This window comes from Stereum hirsutum, assembly GCF_000264905.1.
Source record: "Stereum hirsutum FP-91666 SS1 unplaced genomic scaffold STEHIscaffold_16, whole genome shotgun sequence".
NCBI classification, from domain to species: Eukaryota; Fungi; Basidiomycota; class Agaricomycetes; order Russulales; family Stereaceae; genus Stereum; species Stereum hirsutum.
In genome coordinates this window covers 1,085,840-1,107,506 of record NW_006763146.1, presented here as the reverse complement: position 1 = coordinate 1,107,506, position 21,667 = coordinate 1,085,840, and the positions used below count along the sequence as shown (strand labels likewise).

The following is a 21,667-nucleotide window of genomic DNA, read 5'->3' as shown; positions in this document are numbered from 1 at the left end:
TTCGACTTGACATCCTTTTGACCAAGCTTCGCGGACGGAATTTCGACCTCGGACTGGGACTCGTCTTCATCTCGAATCGAAGGGAATGGTATCAGCGGCGCTGTCTCCTTAGGCTTCGTTGGTTTGACTTTGCGAGGAGGGGGCGCTTCGACATCAGATTCATCGTCCATGGCATCCTCTGGTTCTGGTAATAGGACTTTTGCGATCGTCTTCGACTTCGTAGTCCGCTTAGACTTGGGAGGGGGCGGCTCAAGCTCTACGGGCTCCTCAATCAACATCTCGATATCCTCGTCCTCGTCCTCATCCTGTGGTGGCGGCGGTTGCGGTACGGGTTTGACCTTAGATTTGAGGTTGACTGTCGAATTCTGTTTCCGTACGGCGCGAGATTTTGGCTCTGGCTCTGCTTCTTCCTCAGGTTCGCTCTCCTCGACTTTCTTGCGACCTTTCGACTTGGTCGGTGGTTCCTCCGGCACGGCATCGTCGACGTACGTGGGCTCCATGGTCTTCTTCGGTCTACCTCTCTTCTTCTTCGGCTCTGGTATCGGTATCTCCACCTCGTCCTCCTCAACTTTAGTCTCCACCACCTCTGGCACTTTCTTCGACCTTCCTCTCTTTGGTTTCACCTCCGTCACCTCAGCATGCGGCTCTTCTTCCTCCTCTTCTAGCTCGACGTTTCTCGTCTTCGCTGTCGTGGCCCGGCCTTTCTTTGCTTTCCCCTTCCCCTTCGCGGTGGCCTTCGGTTCTACCTCCACTACCTCATCATCCTCCTCTTCCTCAATCGCCGCAATCATCTCTTTTACCTTTCCCTTCCCTTTCCCTTTACCTCTCGTGCTCTTGCTCAGTGCCGCCCTGCCGGCACCAGCATCACTCCCACTAGCACCACCATCCACCTCGTCCTCACTCGTCGCAGGCGTCGGTTTCCCACGTGCACTCCTCCTCATACTCTGACTCTGGCTTAGAGGATTCGCAGTGGTAAGGGTACCAGATGCCTTCCTTGTTCTCTTCGTCCCCGTAGTAGCAGTAGACTCATCTAATGTAGGTGCAGGCCCGAGCTCATCCGAGGCTTCGTCTTCGGAAAGTGTTGGGACTTTGCGCGAGACCGATCTAGCGCGTGTCTGGGAGTTAGAGGGCGGTTTGGTGGATGGGCGGGACTTGGATGCTGTGGTGGTGGCGGTTGTTGAGGGAGGTTTGGTGGAGGTTGATTTGCCGAGGGGATTTGATGGTTGGTCGAAGAAGAAGGGACATGGGAGGCCGGATCTGGCTTCTCGTTTGCGGTGCTCTTCACTATAGACCGGACGCCGCACGATGAGCCATTATAGTGTGAAGCCGTGTGGCGATCCGAACAGGACTGGATGGGGTTTCTCGACGGAGAAGTAGGTGTGAAGACTCACAGAGGGTCATCTCCGGGCTCCCAGCCACTGAGAGAGACGTTACAATATAGACAGGTGGCGGTGTCATCTCCAGAGTGTTGAGGAGCATAGACGAAACCTGCTCTCGCCATCTACGCGTCCGCCGTTGTCAATATGCATTGTATGGGGAATGCAATAATTTAGAAACGCACCTTCAAAGAGGCAGCACCGTGTCCTTTGGCGGAATCGTGAGGCCAGGGATTATTGATTCGGAATGTGCTGAGACGCGCTTTCTCCATCACCTTGCCCTGAGGGGCTCGCGACGAGTCTTTGAAAAGATAACTGAAAGTTGTCAACACGCAAAGAGGTGTTGCATTAATAACTGTTACACGTCATCAACAAATGCATTATAAGACTTACTTTCCCTTCCTATCAACATCCTCAATCAAGCCACATCTCACAACTGCCCACGGACAGTGGTCTCTGCACTTCTCCCAATGTAATCGATATGGATCATCGTCTTCCTCCCAGCCGCCAAGTTGTTTGCCGCATAGAAAGCATTCCACGTTGTCCGTATCGTCTGGTGATGGGTTGTAATAGAAACCGGCTTCGGCGAGCGCGTGAGGTGTGGCGATGAAGGAGGATGGGTGAGGCCATTTGACTGTAACCGTGCGCTTTGACGAGCCATGCTTGACTCGTTTTGATTTTCCGAAACTGTCTATACGCGCCTGTAGGACGTCCATATCCTCTCCAGAAGACGATAAATCGAGGGGAAATGGACGGAGATAATTGAGGCCGCGAGCACACGAAGTCCGAGAACAAGAATGGGTGTCACGCTCAACATGGAGATCTGTTACGGTTGTGTGACAAACGCGTTATGTCACAATTACCCCGCTTACGGAATTAAATCCACTTCAGTCTTGACCGCTCTTGACATTGACCACCACCACCATGAGCGCCAGGGTGACCTACCGCCGAAGGCCTGCCAAACGACAGTTTACTCCAGAATTACCAGGGACTGATTCTAGCGATGAAGAACCTCGACAATCCCCTGTATCAACCCCTCGCAAACGACCACGGATGGATGTTGAGGTCGTCGTGCCATTGTCACCCAACTCTAAATCGCGGACAGCTGTCAGCCAACCCCGAAATATATCAGGCCCATCGAACTTCCATGATGGTGGAGATTATGCGGAAGAGAATGTGCTTTCGTCACGTATATCACCTACGAAACGAGGGAAAGGTGCGAGTTCAGCTTCTGTTCATTTCCAGCTTCCTTCTCACTGCATCATAAATTACTGAACACCGTTCAGATACACCCTCCCGACTCTCAGAAAGCTATCCCTCTGATACGGAACCGCCTCGAACTCCTCAAAGCTCGCCCAAACGACGCTCGAAAGTTGAAGTACTCATCACTTCGCCGCGAAAGCCTAGTCCGACTAAAGTGGCGACTGCTGGTGCCACGAAACGGAAAGCTGTAGATGGAGAGCCTTCGGAGCGTAAACGCTCACCTAGCCCCAATGTACCCAAGAAACATCGTCCTGTAATTTCTCATAACGGTAGGTTCGCTCGCCATTGTAAGAAATGCGGTCTCTAACCCATCAAATGACTCAGACACCCAGACCAGCACATGTAAGGACCTTTTCGCCTCCTTGACTAGTTCAGCATTCTATAGCATTCCAGTTGACGTCAAACACCTTCGTAGCAAACAGTCAACTTCCACACGAAGATGCACATGTACTCGCACAATCACGACCACGACCACGACCAAAGCCTGTTTCTAAAGGGCCCAAGCCCCATTCATCTAAATCGCCTAATTCTTCTCGAACGATGGAACCACCACCTATCACACCCACTAGAGGTACAGATCACACTTCTGACACAATGGCTACAACTCATATCTCTTGGACATTCTCCAGACACCTCCGTAGAATTCAGCAAACCCGTGCACAGTGAGTTGTGAGGATGATCCAGTATTTTTTTGACGCTGAGTTGTCCATTTTCCCCAGAATCTACCTCTAAGTCCTCTCAACACGAGAGAAAACCGACACATGGACCAACGCGAGGACCATCGCCCCGGGACGGTCAATCAAACTCGGGAACAGGAGGTCTGTGCAATTGTCTTGTTCGCTGCCCGCTGCGTCTCTGAAACAGTTCTCCAGTTCCTATACGCATGAAGATATTAGACCTCGACGATGGTATGTGAGCTATATTTCGTGTTGTAATAGCCTTCTCACGTATTTTGGGATTTTTCTGCAGATGATATTCTACCGGTAGTAGGCTCATCATCCCGACGAACTCCAAATGGCAATTCTCACTCGCGGCCCTCATCAACAAAGCAAATTCCACGGCCCCGTCCAGCCAAACCTCCCTCTCGATCGAAAACTCCCGAAGCGTCCACCAGAGAGCGCACTCCCTCCCGTGCACCTCCCGCATCCTATCTCTTCAGCCCCCTCACTCCGCTACCCCCTTCGCTTGGCCCCTCCCCAACGAAACCGAACATAGATCGCGAAGATACTCTCCCTGTCCTCCCAACGATCTCTCGCACCTCCTCATCCAAATCGGTGCCTAAGGACCTATCCGACTTGTTCAATTTCTCTCCTTCTAAACCAATCAATGAGACCATGCCTATTGGTACCGATTTATCAAACGCGAAACCCAAAGTCCCATTGACGAAGCGTATGCTGGCGCGTTCTCGGACAGAATCTAACCTGGACGGATCGCTCGACTCAGTCATCTCCATATCCTCCGAAGATTCACACTCGAAACCGGCGTTACGCCGTTCAGCATCCCTCCGAGGAAACGATACAGTCATCGACTTGACAGGATCATTTTCCACCGCATCTCATTCTCACTCAGGCCTCATCGGTGTCTCAGCATCTCGAGTTGACCTTGTGGGCGCCGGACACTCTCAGCATTCTGAAGGCCAAAGCCAAGACCAGAGCCAAGCGCAGCATAATCAGAATAATACTCGGCCGGGAGTCATGCCTCTCGTCCAGCCTCAAGCCCAGATACGCACATATGCAGGCGCCTCACGATCCTTCCTTGTCGAACTTCCTGCCGGAGGTGCATCCAACATGGGCATGGCTATCGGTGGCGCTGCTATGGGAGGCTCTTCGGTGTTAGACGAAGATGATTTGGGCCTAGAGACCCGAGAGTCGTACACAGCACTCCGTGAACGATGGGGCGTGGACAACTCTTCCGATGATCCTTTACATTTCTCAGACTCCGAGCACTCCGAGTCCGAGCCGGAAGAGTCACAGGAGTCGCAGAAGTCGAGAGGGAAGAAGAAGTCGAAAGAAAAGGAGAAGGAGGCGAAAGCGAAGGCCAGGGAGGCGGCTTTGCCACCGGGGATGATGAACGATGTGAAGAGTATCACGGAGATGAGGAGTAAGGGAGAAAGTAGGAGGTTTACAGACGAGGTTGGATATCTTTTCGAGGGGATGAGCGGAGAGGAAGCTATTGGTGTACGAAGGGGCAGGTTCGTTTCTCCTACTCTCCACTCATTTTGACTTCTAAATTTTGCCTAAATTGTTATCGTCGTCTCCAGCGCTTTAGAGATAGTCACCAAACTCTGCGATCCCGATTTTTCCCGCCGAGCCAAAGCGACAGATTTCCTTTCGCGAGCTTGGGATGTGCTCCGAGAGTCTGGTGCCGGCGATGGCGATGTGGTCCTTGACACTATATTAGTCGTCTTTGCTGCATTAGCAGCACAGACGCCACGAGAACTACAGGACCTGGCCCAGAAAGATGATTTTGTCGATGTGCTTTGTCGTATGCTAGAGGCAGTTGGCCGAGGGAAAGATCCACTCGAACTTCTGCTGAGTGGGAAGACAGACACCGAGTTGAAGAAGGTCGGGATTGGGAGGATGGAGCAGTCTTACGTGAGTATCTCCACACTACCCTGTCGTATTCCACCTCATGATCAATGACATTCGTCCCATTCAGCTGTCTCGTCTAAGAGATATAATTGAGAAGTCTGTTTCAACTTCTTCCAATAAAAAAACCTCACTCCGACTACTTCTGTCTGGTGCTCTTGCATCGCTTCCCCCTTCCTGCCTTCAAGCCTCCCACATCCGACCCATTCATGACACCCTCCTCTCCGAGATAGCTCTCCTTCCGTCCCGTCTTACTGCCTATGAAGCTGGTCTGCCCATAATTCCGGAGTCGTATAACTCAGCGCCACTGGCCTACAGTACACCGTCTCTGGAACATATTGAACATTGCCTGAGGATATTCGACAGCTATCTACTTGGGCTGAGACGGTGGAATGACGATGGTGCTGGCGAAGAGGAAGAAAGTTTGTGTGTCCGTGTGACCGATGGTCACGGACAAGAAGGGTTAGCCAGCGGGCTGGCCACACTGAGCATAGTGACGACCATCTTGCTCAACGATCCTTCTCGCGACGAGCATTATGCCATTGGTGAGGCCCTGTCTATGATACACCCTTTTTCCCCTCTCACTAACTAACCAGTTCTCTTCCTTATTCTGTCCCCCTGATAACCAGCCAACAAGTGTCTCGAATCGACCCTCCGAGTGTTGATCAACCTGACACACGATAACGCCACATGGTGTGGCCTGCTCCTTTCACACGAACCCACTCTACTCGTTATCGTCTCTCTCATCACACGTCCTCAACAATGCACTGCCGCCTTGGCATCCCTCCAAGGAGATACTAAGGAGGACATGAAGAAGTCGTCTGCGGAGATAGACACTGAATTCGAACAGACCGAAGACAAACATGTTCAGGCCTTCGATAGACTCTGTCTCGCCCTGGGGCTATTGACGAACCTTGTCCAGGCGAACATGGAGGCGAAGGGATTATGTCGCATGATCAGTACGTCCCGCCGCCCTTCACTTTCCGCCATTGATCAGACACTGAACATTTTACCGTTTCGTGTAGAAGTAGATCCTTCGTGTAGGATCACTCGCACCTGCGCTCGATCATGCCACTGCCCAAACAGAATCACCGTTCTGGAATGCCTCGTCCGTGTCTACTTACAATATTACAAACCCGATACAACGGCCACCTCTTCGGAAGAAGACTTTGACGCCGGAACCCATATTGTTCGTGGCCACCTCGCCGTACTTTTCGGTCTCCTGATTCGCGATTCGTCTGAAAACGAACGGATCATGTTGAATGCGCTTCCTGGATCTGTCAGAAGAGCGAAGTTGGATGGATTGGCGAGGCATGCGAAGGAGTTCGTGGGGTTGTATAGGGAGTTTATGAGTCGGGTGGCGAGAGGTGGTGGAGATGGGAATGGTGATGGTCGTGGTAGCGATGGAGGGGACGAAGGTGTTGTGGGAGGTGGTACGGCCGGAGTTGTGAGGGATGGAGCTGGAGAGGGCGTCGCTCGAGATGTTGTTTCGTATTTGGAGGGTTTGAGGGACGGCCTGGAGTGACCGGTGATTTTTTATTCCCGCTTTTTGTTTTATGTGCGGATGTGCTACGTACTTGGGACTAACTTATTCCCTGCCAGCCTTCTCGATTGATTTATCGAATCGCTTTGCATTCACTAGAAAAACGGCAAACTCGACCCCCATGTGTATCTTGTTCAATGGTGTGTTTAAACTGCGACGATTTTTGCTTCGAGCTCCTCTCAGTCTGACTTTTAACTGGCGGCGTGGGACCATGAACGGCTCGTGCACGGTCAATCTCAATCTGCCAGGGGGATCACCAAGAAGCATACCGTCCATGCATGTTCCTTCTGTGGACTGCTTGCGTGCCCGGCTGCCAGATAGTTGGCAGATGGTTCGAGCGCGATCTCGGAGCCAGAGCGCTGTGGCTTGTCAACCTCGGAGACCTGAGAAAGAAGATATGTATGAACGCCGTATGTAGCCGGCGCTTGTCGAGTTCCTTCCTACTGGGAGCTGGCACACGCTGTCTTCCTGATCCATCGGCATAATAGCTTCGCCGCGGCCATCTCAATAACCGCAATGCTCTCGGCATTCTATGCGTCGAAAAACTTCCGTGGAACCTTTGGATTGTTTGCTACCCTTCTGTATCCGTACGCGTACGGTTCCGTGACCTCCGTCTCGGACTTAGTTCATCATTCTCAATACTTGTTGTGCTTTTTTCCCAAGGCCTCTGCGTCCGTTTGACGTGGTGTTTGGTGAAGACTGAACATGGTTACTCTCATGAATCGTTCCCTTTGGCCATGGTGGTGCGATGATCATCCCTTCGTAGGGTTCAGAGGCCAGGTGAAACTGCAGAGACATGCACATGCTTTTTGAGATGCACATATGTACAATGGCCATAGTCTGTGACTGCGGAAGGTTTCTACACAGACTTCTCCATTGCATCGCACATTTCAAAGCCCAGTTCTTTACTAGAACTCAGTCACCGACATGTACAGAAACAAGTAACCAATTTCAAACCCAGTGCCACTGCAAAATCGACTACATGGAGACCAGTGCTTGGATTGCGACAAGCGCCTATCGTTGGGAAACCAAATCCCGAAGCTTGAAGCCCGATTTCAGGCGTCTGAGATTCTTCGCGAGAGTTTCGACCACAGTCGAAGCCTTCATCGGGTGTTTTGACTGTATCACCCAGCCGGCATCTGCATAGCTCACCGACACGACATCCAACGCAGCCCGCAAGACGCCACACTCCGCGCTTTCTTTCCAAGAATGTATTAGCGAGCAGAAGTGATACAACAAGACACATATGATACTTACAACAAGATAGGTAGCACGGACTAGGAGGACACAGGACGTTAACGATACAGTTGGTATAGGATGTTTGTCAATGCCTGATGTACACTCAGTCCGTAGGAGATGGATCGTAAAGCAGATTCAGGATATCAAGCGAAGAACGAAAGATGCAGATACTAGTGCGACGGGGGAGAGGGTATAGATAGGAGCAAAATAATAGATAGCTACAGCTCTATGATGAGGGAACGTAAGTATAGACAAGAAAAACGAAGGCGATCACTGTCTGGCGTAATAAATAAATAGCCAAGAAAAAATTCGCTCTCAACGCCGCTCGTCCGGACGCTGCTTGCGATGGCCAGAAGACCCAGACGCAGCTTTGGCCTCCCAATGATCAGGCCCCTCGCCATCCACCCAACTTCCCGTCACAGGGTTCCATTCAAAATCTCCATCTTTATACCCGTACCTACGCTGCAAAACCTTAAGGAGAGGATTACGGAGGGCGGGATCCATACGAACGCTCTCTCCAGGATGGTAGCTTCCTACGTCATGACGAGCCAAGCTTTCTTCGAAAAGCGCCTCTTCATATGTACATCCACAATTGAGATACCCCTGGGGCGCCATACGAGGAGGATACGCGCGCCGCTCCCTACGTGAATCGTGCCAAGCGCAGAGCGCGTTGCCCGCCCGGTTCAATGAGCAGAGAAGTCGGGTTCTGGCATCGGTCCTGGCTTTCCATGAGACTGTGAAGGAAGGGGAGCTAGCGGGTGTGTTGAATGAAGTGGGGAACCCGGTCGTGGACTGTGGGAGTTCGTAGGCTGTGCCTTGGGCTGGGTTCGCGACCTCCGCCTCTAATTCTCGGATACGTAGACGCGCCTGCTCGTTGATGAGTTCCAACTGGTGAATCTTGTTGCGCAATTGATGGAGCTCATCATCGACGCCACGAGGCGTGCGATACCCGGGGGCGGACCGTCCAGAGCTAGAGAAAGCTTGGGACGCGTGGCCTGCCATGGATGATTGAGGTCTCGGCTGTTGGTAGCCTGCAGAAGACACCATCGGAGAATTTTGCGCCATGCTGGGATCTCCATATTCAGGATAGACGAATTGACTGCCACCTGTACTACCCATTGGCATGGATGTGGATGTAGAGCTGGAAGGAAAGGAGGTAGGGTTGACAGGTTGAGTGCCAGCAGGAAACGTGGGAACGCCGTGAGATGGTCCGACTGCGCCTGTAGGCCACATACCACCAGAGACGGAGCTGCTCTGACGGGTTCGATGATAAGACTGGCGGGATGAAGCATCGTCGTACGAAGAGGGAGGGGAATATTGGGAATGGCCGGATACGTGGATTTCACCCATGGCCGCCCTCAAACTCGATGAAGACAACGTAGATGACGGTCTTCCCTCATCGGAGCTACGGTCTGCCAATGTAAATGAGAATGTCAATATCGAACGATGTCGGGGATGGAGCTCACCGCTCTCACTTTTGATCCATTGACCATAATCTTGACTGGACATTATAAGAAGGCGCCTTAAGGATAGCAGATGCTTGGTATGACGTTCGTGACGGTGTACAGGGACTGAGCGCGAAATGAAATAGGTCGGGGATCGTCTGGAAGAAAGGGCCTTTGCGGGGGACGATGGACTCAGTAGAGATGTGGAGGGAGTAGAGACAAGCTTGACAGAACGAGTACGGATTAAAGAGGGGATGTGCGCTAAGATGTACGACCTTGATAAAGAGGCCGCCAGACTCTTCGCGGTCGATTTAAAGGAGCCTGGCGTCTGTTCAGTAGGCGGTGTGATCTCGCCAGCATTTTATCGCGGACTAGCAGTACAAATTGCGGCAGATCAAGGGTCGTTAGGGTCTATGATGCCGCATGCTGAGACAAGCTCTTGGGACAGTTCACAAGAGTCCACAGGAAACATGACACGACAAGCGGTACAGAAAAGTAATCAGCGATCACCGTCAAGGCTATCTACCCGAAGTTCGTACCTTAACAAGGTTTCAGACAAGGCACGCGACATGGTCTGAAGTGTCACACCATCTTGAATCAAGCGCTAGCAGCTCACGCCGGGACGCACCCCAAGACTATCGATGTAACTATCATCAAGTCTCTTGGACCTCGTATCGTCCAAAACGAAGGGTAAGATGTTACGTGGTGAACGTCGGAGGGGCTTGAAGCTGCGAACATGACTACGAACTCATCAGTAAATCACTCATGGCAGGATGTGTGACAATGATGTTGTGATGCGAACATTTGAGGCGAGTACCGATGGAGCAGCATAAGCATAGCCTATGAGAACTTCCCTTGTGGCAATTTCTGTTCGCTCCATCTCATCTTAGAACAAAGCCCGTGGAGCGGAGATCAGCGAATCTTGGATCTTGCGGACCTGCACAATCTAAAATGTGTGAACGGAATAGACTGAAGCTCGGCGTCACCAACACTGTACAACACCTGAGCCCGCGCCGGTCTACATCAGGCTGACAGCGAGTGCACGTACATGAGACATGACCAACTTGAATACGTAGACAGTGACTGTGGTGAGTGGTACATAGGAATGATTACACTGTCTGACTCGGAACCTGTGGCGGAGATCCATTCGGACTTCGAACCGTGCCACATCAAGTCTGCCCGGGCTCAAAGCATGCTTGAAACACAACGCTGGTATGGTGCAGGTTCGGTCCAAAAGGTATGTGATCAGTCTTCGGCCATCGATCCTACAATTCTCATGTCGGAAACAGTCATGTGTCTTGACTCGACCTTCATTCGGTCAGATAACTAGACCAAGCTCGTCCACGAAAAAACTCCACTGGCACTTCCTCACAGAGGTCGCCTAGTTTCCTCAGCCCTTTGGTGGGTCACAACCTCGGGTGATTACCTTGAGAATTGCACAGGGCATCTACTGGAGTCTGTTTGGGCTAAGGTCAAGGTGGAGAAGGTTTTTGGCCTCTGGTTCGGTGGACCTTGTTACAAACAGAATTGGGGTCGTATTGCGTTGCTATCGGCACAGTCTATGTGCCTTTCTCTTGGACTAATCTCCTGAGAGGTGGAATGACAGCATCGTTAGAGCTGTTTCGTCCTCATTGCTTGGTCAAAGGGTACGATTCCCTCAGCGCAGGACCAACCGGCCAAAATCATCAATCACTGTGGTTGATGCATGTCTTAGAATTTGCTTGCAGTTAAGTATTCCCTTAGTACCGGTGTTCGTCTGAGGACACACCTCGAAGAGCAGACAAGAATGCTAGCCACAGACATTTGTGACCACCTGATCGTCGCATCACCCGTCGTCATTATCGCTCTGACGCCGCTTGCTTTCACGAAGCCTGCGAGTGATCGCTCTATCTAGGGTACGGTAGCTACCCATCCGTAAGTGCGATCGGTGCGTTGATCTGCTTAGTACGTCCCAAACCTTACTTACAGCCATGGTTCAAACCGGAGTTGTCCAGGCAATGCTGGAATCCCCCCGCTTCCTGTCTGTCGCGCCTGACCTATGCTTCTCGGGCATAGAGTTGCCACCCACTATCGGTCAGGTCAAAGTCAGGTACTCTGGGAGAACGTTGCTGTGAATTTTTTTCTCATTCAGTTCTGGCCTGTTCAGTCGGTGGTCCATGTAAGTATGGCGGAGCTCTCACGACTGTACATCTTCTTCCCTCTATATCAAGAGTCAGGCATTCTCCTTTGCGTAAAATGGCCGGCATGGTGACCGACCGAAGTGCGTTGGTTTACCTATGTCGTCGTATATGGGTCTCGAACTATATGGCTCTTGACCAATGCCTTTACAGCGATCAGGTTTTCAATATACCGTTTCCTACGCGTTTTCTCTTCAATGACCGTCGTACCCTCGACGACGATTACCAGTTTTCATGATTTATCACGGCTTCTTTTTGACCAAGTGCTCTCCGTTCCAATCGGTCTCTGGTTCCTCTGCGGCTACTTCCGTACGTCCCTGGTCTTGCGCGGCCGAGGTAGATCAGATTGAACGTTAGTAGCCGTGGCCTGAACGGCGTACCTCGAAAGAGTGAGTCAGGTTTAATCGGAGCTTGTCCCTACTGATGCGGCGTTTTGAAGCCGCGCTTCATCTTCTGGATCTCCGCTCGGCTTGCAGCCTTTCAAGCACAGAAATGAGCTCGGTGATTCGTGAGGGTTGATCGGTCAGTACATCTCCCCGCCGCGAGCTTGACCGACCCCTACATAGAAGCCATACTTACTTATTCGCGTTCCCATGCTCTATGAAATGCAACCCTGCACCTTTCACGTCCTTGTCCGATCACAACTCTTTTACATTGAAAGTTATATGTGTTCGATGTCCCTCATTTTGAAGGTATAGCGAAGCTTATCCACCGAATGAAGCTTGCGGCTAACCCATTCTCTGATGATCAGGACTCAGGAGTCATGGAGCCGAATGCTGCCGAAGACAGAATATTACTCCGCTTTCTCAATTCTGCTTATGATCCGTTATAGGTAAGAAGCAATCGCCCTCTGAGTACGCATGCATTTACTGATGGTCTTCATTGTGGTCCCGCAGTCTTCGGTCCATCACAAACGACGTCGAGCTTTCATAACTCGCAAACAGGCGTATCTCCCCTAGGAACCAGACATCACATTTGCCGGTCCGACGATGCGCCATCCTGCACGGAATTTCCTATACCGTCCATTGTTACTTTACACAGTAAGTATAAGCATTTTGTTGAAGCGCACAGTCCGTTCTTGCTAAATGAACACTCGTTTCAGATCTCGGCAGCATAGCACGACAACTATGCCTTGATCAGCGTAACAGATTGTCCTCGCGGGGAACTGAAGTCAGTGTTCCACCAGGTTCGGTACGATCTATTTAAAATCTCACTCTCAAATCTCTGCCATCTTCTTCACGCAAATATTTTCATATACTCAAGCATTCTCTTGCGATTTCAAACTTCAACTTCACCGTCTTGATTTTGAATCAAGAACACGCTCACCCCTCATGATGTTGATGCTCGCCAGTATCGTACACGCGAGACGAGTGCCGATGGCGGTGGCGCAGCGCAAGGGCAATCGACATGTTCTCACATCGGACCGCGTCGTATACAATACACATCCGACAATTCTGTCGAATCGAGCTAGACGCTTCTGTGCTGATGTTCCCATCGACGAGGCAATGAGAGTAGGTAACATCATCAATTCTCTAGATCCACTGCTTCTTTTGCCCCTTTGCGGATGAGGCTAGGCGTCTCCGGTCCCTACCTGACCCTAAGGTCTCCGCTGGTCCCTGTCGATGATTCTGTACTCTGATGCGCCTGAATTTGTGTGAAGGCACGCGCTAGTGATGCGCAAAGAAATATGTTCCAGGTTTCGAGGATTAGACAGACGAAGACGCCAGGCTCAGGCGGGTAGTTTGACACAGTCAACGAAGGTCAGGCATGGCCACAGGGGCTGGATTGATGCCGAACGCCACAGTCAAAGCGAATGATATGCCGGGCAATGCTGGTGCGTATTCAAAGCGTCTTCGACGCTTTGAAATAGACGCACTTGTTTATTGGAATGTCGATACAGTGGGAATGTTGAAGACGGGAGTGTGTGCACTGTTCATCTATCCCGATCAAATGCTCATAAGAGTCAGCCCGAAAGGCGCAGAAGTGTATGTCGGACGCACGAATCTACACTTACCTACAAACGGGTCCCTGCAGCACCTTAATAATTGCGCTGAGGTCTACACCGAAACTGTAGGGCTATCCGTAGGGCATTTAGAACGGTCCCAAAAACACAGACAAGGTCCGGCAGCTCTGTGGCAGAGGTTTCGGGATCAAGTGAGCCCTGGATCTGCCATGCGTATACGTTATAGTCAGGGTGCATAAATTCCTACGGATAGCCACCCACTAGAGGAGCTAGTCAAGAGACTTCCTGGTACATATAAACTGGCTCAGTGCCATTGATTTGTTCGTGGATAGGTTTGAGCACCTATGCACCGACTCAAGTCAGAATGGTGGCGTGAGAATCCGGGGCAGGACGGTGTCTTGCATGATATTGCGGCCTTCTGATATGCTGCACTTCGAGGTACTTGTGCCCGTGGTAATAGTGAACACTGAAGAGAACATCGGTGTCTAAAATGCCGAGCATTCAAATTGAGGTAAAGTTCATCAAAACGTTAAACGTGCATGGCCGAGATGATATCGAACCTTGGTACGAAATCCTCGAGGATTCCACGTACTTCACGAGCCAAGTCGGACTCTGTCAGAAACAGTCGGAGATCATCACTCATCATCGTCTGTAAACCCACGAATTATTAGACCCCCTCCGCATCGGAACAGCCTCGCATGTAGTACGTAGTCATAAGAGGTGATGTAGGCTGAATACTTCGCGTGGATGCCAGGTGGTACAACTGAGCATCAAAGCTTCCTAGATGCGACACCGGCCAGGAAGTGATCCACTCGAGTTCAACGAGAATGGCATTGAAAGATAAAGAAAGACGAGCAGTGCAGCTCAGATTGACACTGACAAGAGCACTGGGAGAGCAATTCACGCGCTCATAACCCTTCGTTCGTGATACGATGGCATTGTGGGGCTATAGTTTTGCAAAGTTCTATAATGGATGGAACTTGAACTCGGCCGATTTTATGAAGATACTCACGACGACGTAAATGTTCGGAAGCCGTATGCGAACAAACAAAGACTGAGATGACCTGGAGGACGTCAAGTCCGTCACGAATCAACCATGGGAAACCTTCCAGCATGGGAAGTGACTCGGCAAAACGTCGGCGACGTCGCGTCTAAGAGCGAAGAATATGAACGTACTCCATCAAGAAACACATGAAGACTCCGCGAGCCCGAAGTGGCACAGGATGATCAAACGCATGGATTCAGAGAAAGAAGATCAGCAAAAGATCAACTTTGCCCGACCAGAATACAGTACGTCGTCGGAGACGTGCATGATGCTTGGATAGTGCACGCGTAAGTGTAGATCTTGCATGACAGACCAACATGACTCAGCCAGGGCTCAGTCCCGCCCAGATGGTGATGATCATCGTATGCTGGTAGCATAGATCTGATCTCACTAAGAGGCTTTAACAAGCACTTTTCAAGGTCGTCTAAATCTTTGGGTGGTGGTACACTCGGGACCGGATTGTATGACGGTGGCAAGAATCATAGCCTCAAGGCCCGGAAGTTGTTCTGGAACAGTGTGAGAGTTAGCCAGCCATGATGTGAGAAGAGAGTCGGAGAGCAAGAAAAGAACAGTGAAACACCAAAGTGAATGATGCATGGATATTTAGGAATAGCGATCAAGAGCCTCGCAGAGACGAGGCATTGCATGTCACTACATAGGCCGCAGTAGTTGCCATATGACAGATGAGCAAATCAATATCAAAGAATTCACCTACGTCGTGACATTTTGTCTGCAATGAACGCCAAACAGTAGATTGACCCATCGACAGGTCATCGTTTACAATACGCTGAGATGAGGATGACTCCTTCTATCTCAGCAGTGTATCAAGGCTATTCGGAATCGATTATTATCGAATACACAAACGACTCACCGAAGGCCCAGAAGAGAAGAGCTTCATCGCCAGCTCAGGCACCGAAACGCACTGAATACGACGGCTGAGTTGGCCGCTGGTCTTCGCCATTGTCTGAAGAAGATAATGATCGACCATTTCCATGCATTTCGTGGGGCTACCAGTGCGCAGAGCCATTGTCTGCACCACAGCTGGACGACCTGCGAACCCTCAAGACCAAAACTCTTGTGGGTTCAGAAGCTGCTATTCGACGCAAATCAAATCCAGAAGACTACAGGTAAATAAAAATGCACTAGCTTTGGAGTTGCCTATGTTGCGGTTTGTTGACCTTGAGAGTCTGGAGGCTCAGAGGACTCGTCTTGAGAGTATCGGACAACGTCACGCCACGGTTTGCCCTTCGGCAAGAATTGGCTAAATGTTGCTCACATCAGGTACGGTAAGTGGAGGGCCACAATGTGGTAGCATGCACGACGTACTGAACTTCTGGAGGTATTTCTACCTCCCCTGTCTTGATATCCACCCTGACTTGCCGTGTAATCTCAACGGCTGGTCGCCCGGGACAACTATATTATCCAGCATGAGTGGCCCATGTTTCTTAAAGCAGAAGAACTACACTGACATTCTGAATAAGCGAGGAAAGGGGAGGCAATTGATGCGATTGTCCTTTTTAGACCAATCGCAGGAATATTGCAGAATTTCCGCGATGCGGCATCTGGTTGTCTCCAAGGGTTTCGTACCACTGGCCGTCGTCGTAGTCTTTTGGCCGTCGTGCTCACCGAGCGTCATTGATGACAGGCGTATATTGTTTTTTTCGAGGATTTTATAGTGCCTAGATATTTTCCGCCCAGCTTGCCCGAGTGAGCTACGTCCGTGTTCTTTGTGCTGGCCGAGGTGAACGTCGCCGTTGAGTGATGAACTGCGCGTGTGAAGAACGAGCCAAACACCGTCGAACGCCACGTGAGGGAGCGTGAGAACATAGTTTACGCGATAAAACTGGGGCAAGATCAGGCGTTTTTCTGCAAGCCGTGTTAGGTCTCACCCACATCCTTCCTTCGCTCCCATCCTCCAAAAGCCTTCCCCTCAAAATGGTCTACAAAGTCGCTGGTAAGCTCTTGTACGCCTTTCTTAGAAGGCGAAAAGTCTCATCAGACGCCATAGATGTCTCTCTCGCTGCGTTCGGTCGCAAGGAGATCGAAATCGCTGAGGTATATCTGCAAAACTCATGGATTTTAAGTGCTTGTTTGTTCATCGATGAGGTCGTCTATTTCAGAATGAAATGCCAGGACTCATGTACATGAGGGAGAAGGTGAGTTTCATCGACCACTGTTCTATGCACTGAACATCATACTCACCCTCCATCGATTTCTAGCACGGCGCGGCGAAGCCCTTGAAGGGTGCTCGCATCGCTGGATGCCTCCATATGTGTGTATACCTTCATCTCCTCGGCTAATCATATCAACCTCGATAACGTGTGCTCATCCTACCGCTTTGGCGTTCAGGACCATCCAGACCGCCGTCCTCATTGAGACTCTTACCGCCCTCGGTGCCGAGGTTACTTGGTCGTCCTGCGTGCGCTGAATTCGTCACTTCGGGCGAAACCGATTCTCATCCATATCATTGAATTTACAGAACATCTTCTCCACTCAAGACCACGCCGCTGCTGCGTAAGTTCTTTCATTCGAAAACGCGCATCTTCTGCCGTCTAAAAGTTCATCCTAGCATTGCCGCCACCGGTGTTCCCGTGTTCGCCTGGAAGGGCGAGACTGAGGAGGAGTACAACTGGTGCATCGAGCAGACCCTCGCTGCTTTCCCCAACGGCCAGTCCCTCAACATGATCCTCGACGATGGAGGTGATCTCACCAACCTCGTTCACGACAAGTACCCCCAGTACCTTGCCGACATCAAGGGTCTCTCCGAGGAGACCACCACCGGTGTCCACCATCTCTACAAGTCCTTCCGTGATGGCAAGTTGAAGGTCCCCGCTATCAATGTCAACGATTCCGTCACCAAGTCCAAGTTTGACAACTACTATGGTTGCCGCGAGTCCCTCGTTGATGGTATCAAGCGTGCCACCGATGTTATGCTTGCCGGTAAGGTCGCTGTTGTCGCCGGTTTCGGTGATGTTGGCAAGGGTGTATGTACCTTTCTCTACTTAAATCTACTGCGTTGGAGACTCATACATCCTTATTGGGTCCTCTGTAGTGTGCCGAGTCCCTTCGCTCTTACGGTGCTCGCGTCTTGATCACTGAGATCGACCCCATCAACGCCCTCCAGGCTGCCATGGCCGGTTACGAGGTTTGCACCATGGAGGAGGCTGCTTACCGCGCCAACGTTTTCGTCACCACCACCGGTAACAGGGACATCATCACGGCCAAGCACTTTGAGGCAATGCCCGAGGATGCCATCGTCTCCAAGTACGTTTCACACTACATCATTCTCTAGCATCCATCTAATTCCCGTTATAGCATCGGCCATTTCGATGTTGAGATCGACGTCGCTTGGTTGAAGGCGAACGCTAAGCAGGTTGTCAACGTGAAGCCCCAGGTCGACCGTTTCACCATGGCTAGCGGTCGTCACATCATCCTCCTCGCAGAGGGCCGTCTCGTCAACCTCGGGTATGTCTTCATTTTGTGTAGCGATTCTCTTCGATGGCTAACATATATCTCGTTCTAGCTGTGCCACCGGTCACCCCTCTTTCGTCATGTCCTGCTCTTTCACCAACCAGGTCCTCGCTCAGATTGCTCTCTGGACTACCCCCGAGAAGTTCCCTCTCGGTGTCCACATGCTCCCCAAGGAGCTCGACGAGGAGGTCGCCCGTGCCCACTTGAAGTCGCTCAATGTCAAGCTCACGACCCTTTCGGACGTCCAGTCCAAGTACCTCGACATCCCCACCAACGGCCCCTACAAGGCCTCCCACTACCGCTACTAAGCGCGTCACATTGGCGCATCCTTCGCTGTCGATCTCATCATCTACACCCGTTTTAGGAAGGATATGCCGTGGCCTCAACGCCGCCCTCCACCGAGTGACTCTGAAAAAAAGGATGGATTGGATAGATTAATATTGGAATCTTCAACGTTCCTTTGCTGGTGTGACGAGTCTCAACGCTCTCGTCTGTTTAGGTGGGATGGGTGGTTCAGAACGCCACGGAGGGGGAGGATGGAAGTGGATGAGAAGTAGTTGGTCGATATAATTGGTGTATTATTGTCATTCGTTTGGGGGGGCCTCAACGAGCCCTGTCATTGTTCAATCGCATTGTATCATTTGTGTTCTTCCTCGTCTGAGCTGCCAGAGCTTCTTGAGTACATTTATCGGAGGAAGAAGCGGCCTTTCCTCTTTGGCGAGTTTGGCCAAGACCCTCCAAGATCATACTTCATTCAAAGCTGAAGTCACTCTTGGCACTGTCGCTTCCGATTCAGGCCACAACATACATTTTCTGTTCTCGCTTGAGGATCTTTTTCGTTCGCCTCGTTCGATGGCCCAAAACGTTCGCGACGCCTGTCGAAGCAATTCCTGCTTGGAAGCTATTTGTCGTCGGCGGGGCTAGGGTTCCGTCACTGCGAAGCGCTGGCAGAGAAAGATTGCAATACCGACCGAGGACTCCACTTCGCGTATCTTTTCTTGTGCTCTGTTCTCTTTCGTCTTCATCATTTCACAACTACAACCTAGGCAGTGTGAACGTTGACAAAGTCAGTTTCCTGACAGGATGAGTACTGCTATTGATGCGCCTCCTGCCGTCGTGGAGACGCACGATGACATCTGTCCTCTCGGACCTGTCGACCCCGCCTCCATCCCTGATGCTGAGCACGAGAAAGGTGCGTACACTGTGTTGAGTTACTCGTTGTCATTCCGTCTTGACAGACAGCATTGCGTACCGATCACCTTGTTGTGTAAATCTATGTTCATTGTAGCTGCGCCATGGGTTGTTCGCAAACTCGTTGGTGTGAGTGATCCTCCACCCATTGGTCCTTCGCGCATCGCAAAAGTTCTGACTGAGGAATGCTGTCTATGTCTACCTCCTCTATCCCACGGTACCACTGCACTCTCCATCAATGCAATGCGCGGTGTGCGGTGTGTGCGTAGTCGATGACGGGGAGAATGGTGATCGCGTCCTTGGAGTCATTGAGAGCAGCCGGGACGAGTATACTTTGTCTCTCTCCAGTGAGCATTCTTACCTCTTGGCCCTCACCCAATGTATCCACTCGTGCATCTGTATCGAGCTCAATTCAAGAACAATGATCAAATGAATTCTCCGTTCTAGTGGGGCGACTCTTCTCCATTTCTTTTGCCATGTATCCGTTTCCGTGACATGGCCGTCCACACAGTCGTAGCTGCAACCGTACGCACATGTCATCAAATCTCCGCCTTCTATCCTTCATCTCATGTCCCCCGATACTTCATGCTCTCAGGGTGGTGTCGCAGCCGTCGCCGCCCCCGTCATGGGTCCCGTCTCCGATGCCATAGTCTCCACCGTGGGCGATACCATCCTCGTCGAGATGGGCATGCACGCGGGCTTCGAACTTAGCATGACCCTGGCGGACGATCTCGTGTTCGAGAAGCCTATTGACGAGATGGTCCCGCTCCATTCGAAGAGATTGGAAACGACAGGAGTGAAAACGATGTTGATCACCTTGAAGTATAAGCACACCGTCGAGGATGCGAATTTGGGCTTTTACAGGAGTAGTTTGCACAAGTGAGCAACTCTATGGGAGGGTCAGGTGGGTGTCGAAGGCGGTGATTGACCAAGTTTGCATTTTCTCGCAGGGACAAATCATTGTTCGCAAGTGTGGTCGACTATGTTTCAGTTGAGAAGGGCTGGTTTTCGCCATATCTCTTTGCATCGTAAGAGGCTCCCTGCCATCTCTTCAGCTCGCACTACTGAAGTCTCCACATCAGCGGTCGTCGGCCCGTCATTCCCCGCACAATGAAACCCGACGTTCTCTTCTGCCACGGCCCCTTCCTCGCAGGCGACTACAAGATCGGCGAAACACTCCTCCGCGAATCCGCCTCTATCATCTCATTCGTCTCCAATCCCGTTATCGCCCCTGAGACGTCCACACCCAAAGAGAGACCCAACCTCTCACAGACCATCTCTTCTTACACCGACAAACTTACCGCCACCTCGACCGCCTACAGCAACAAGCTGACTTCCGTCTTCTCCCACTCTCGCTCGAACTCCCGCTCTTCATCGCCCCCGCCCTCTCCAACACCCGAACCGACTCTGACTCCACTCCCGCAGCCCCCGGCACCCCGTCGAATGGTCATGGTCGTCGTGGGTCTCAAGCCACATCGTATCAACCTCTGGACGTCGAGCCAAAGACCACATGAGAGCGTGATGTATTATCAGCTGATGAATGGGTGCCCTGCGATCATCGTGCCCGTGCGTTTGGGGGCGCCGCTGGTCGCTTGGGACGGATTGACGTTGGAGCAGCTGTGGAAGTATGTGCTACCGGGTGATGAAGAAGCTGCCATATCCGTCACACCGTCTGCCTCGTCCACTAGTCTTTCCGACGGCGAGAAACCCGGGGTGGATATTTCGGAAGGAAAGGTACAGGGCGAGGTGAACGAAACGACCCTGAAAGGTTTCGACGGCGTGGTGAACGTCCTCTACGAGTACCTCGAACTCTGCGTCTCATGGTCGCGTGTCGAGATGCCTGGTCAGAAGAAGGACTTGGAGGATTCGGAAATGGGAGCTCAAGATGAAAAGAAGGCGAAGGCGGCGTTGAAGGCTGCGGTGAAGTTGTTTGTGGCTGCCGCTGTTAGGAGTGGTGAGAGCAAAGAAGTGAGGAAGGAGGTGGACAAGACGAGGGCTGGTATCGCGATGTGGCGGATACCTTGACGGGCTAGGCGTTGAAGGGTGTTGAGAACCTGGACGGGTGAGCGGACAAAGAAATCTTGAGGAAGCTGATCTATAAATGGATGTATACCAGTACTCTGAGTTATCTCTAAATGCTTGCTTTGTATGTTTTAGGATGAATGACAGTCTATACTGGCACTCATCAAGGTCCGCACTCCGAATTACTTGCAATGACTTGAGCAAGCCCTGGTGTTTTTCGATACCAGGCCACGCCCGAGCACCTCACACTATGTCCAATTCAACCCGTTCATGAGCATGGTTTCCACAAATTTTACAACTAGCAAGACATTTATCTACCCGCATTTGTGTACGATTCATACATC

General features: G+C 51.3%; 6 protein-coding genes across 6 annotated transcripts; 3 read left to right on the top strand and 3 right to left on the bottom strand.

Annotated features, from left to right (window-relative positions):
- Nucleotides 1–1,387: 1,387 nt before the first annotated feature.
- Nucleotides 1,388–2,092, bottom strand: STEHIDRAFT_65375 (inhibitor of apoptosis repeat-containing protein; the record flags this gene model as incomplete). Its single annotated transcript, XM_007308666.1, has 3 exons — nt 1,388–1,501; nt 1,562–1,691; nt 1,770–2,092. 3 exons carry the CDS (start codon nt 2,090–2,092, stop codon nt 1,388–1,390), a joined length of 567 nt encoding a protein of 188 aa, XP_007308728.1.
- A 1,881-nt stretch (nt 2,093–3,973) lies between these two features.
- On the top strand, nt 3,974–6,752 carry STEHIDRAFT_134333 (uncharacterized protein; the record flags this gene model as incomplete). Its single annotated transcript, XM_007308968.1, has 5 exons — nt 3,974–4,830; nt 4,900–5,233; nt 5,298–5,772; nt 5,857–6,186; nt 6,253–6,752. 5 exons carry the CDS (start codon nt 3,974–3,976, stop codon nt 6,750–6,752), a joined length of 2,496 nt encoding a protein of 831 aa, XP_007309030.1.
- Nucleotides 6,753–8,324: 1,572 nt separating this feature from the next.
- STEHIDRAFT_171663 (uncharacterized protein) lies at nt 8,325–9,757 on the bottom strand (the record flags this gene model as incomplete). The annotated part of the gene is made up of 2 exons (XM_007308967.1): nt 9,476–9,757; nt 8,325–9,421 (listed from the first exon to the last, which is right to left on the bottom strand). The coding sequence occupies exons 1-2, from the start codon at nt 9,516–9,518 to the stop codon at nt 8,325–8,327; spliced, it is 1,140 nt and encodes a 379-aa protein (XP_007309029.1). The 5' UTR covers nt 9,519–9,757.
- Nucleotides 9,758–15,093: 5,336 nt separating this feature from the next.
- Nucleotides 15,094–16,385, bottom strand: STEHIDRAFT_124892 (uncharacterized protein). Its single transcript, XM_007308966.1, has 4 exons — nt 16,109–16,385; nt 15,966–16,052; nt 15,511–15,900; nt 15,094–15,145 (listed from the first exon to the last, which is right to left on the bottom strand). The coding sequence occupies exons 1-3, from the start codon at nt 16,273–16,275 to the stop codon at nt 15,798–15,800; spliced, it is 357 nt and encodes a 118-aa protein (XP_007309028.1). The 5' UTR covers nt 16,276–16,385; the 3' UTR covers nt 15,094–15,145; nt 15,511–15,797.
- A 136-nt stretch (nt 16,386–16,521) lies between these two features.
- Nucleotides 16,522–18,766, top strand: STEHIDRAFT_171662 (S-adenosyl-L-homocysteine hydrolase). The gene is made up of 10 exons (XM_007308965.1): nt 16,522–16,593; nt 16,648–16,694; nt 16,760–16,795; nt 16,859–16,911; nt 16,989–17,058; nt 17,119–17,153; nt 17,209–17,623; nt 17,692–17,903; nt 17,955–18,104; nt 18,163–18,766. The coding sequence occupies exons 1-10, from the start codon at nt 16,575–16,577 to the stop codon at nt 18,416–18,418; spliced, it is 1,293 nt and encodes a 430-aa protein (XP_007309027.1). The 5' UTR covers nt 16,522–16,574; the 3' UTR covers nt 18,419–18,766.
- Nucleotides 18,767–19,193: 427 nt separating this feature from the next.
- Nucleotides 19,194–21,326, top strand: STEHIDRAFT_134330 (uncharacterized protein; the record flags this gene model as incomplete). The annotated part of the gene is made up of 7 exons (XM_007308964.1): nt 19,194–19,302; nt 19,399–19,430; nt 19,571–19,648; nt 19,749–19,826; nt 19,897–20,180; nt 20,252–20,329; nt 20,384–21,326. 7 exons carry the CDS (start codon nt 19,194–19,196, stop codon nt 21,324–21,326), a joined length of 1,602 nt encoding a protein of 533 aa, XP_007309026.1.
- Nucleotides 21,327–21,667: the final 341 nt, after the last annotated feature.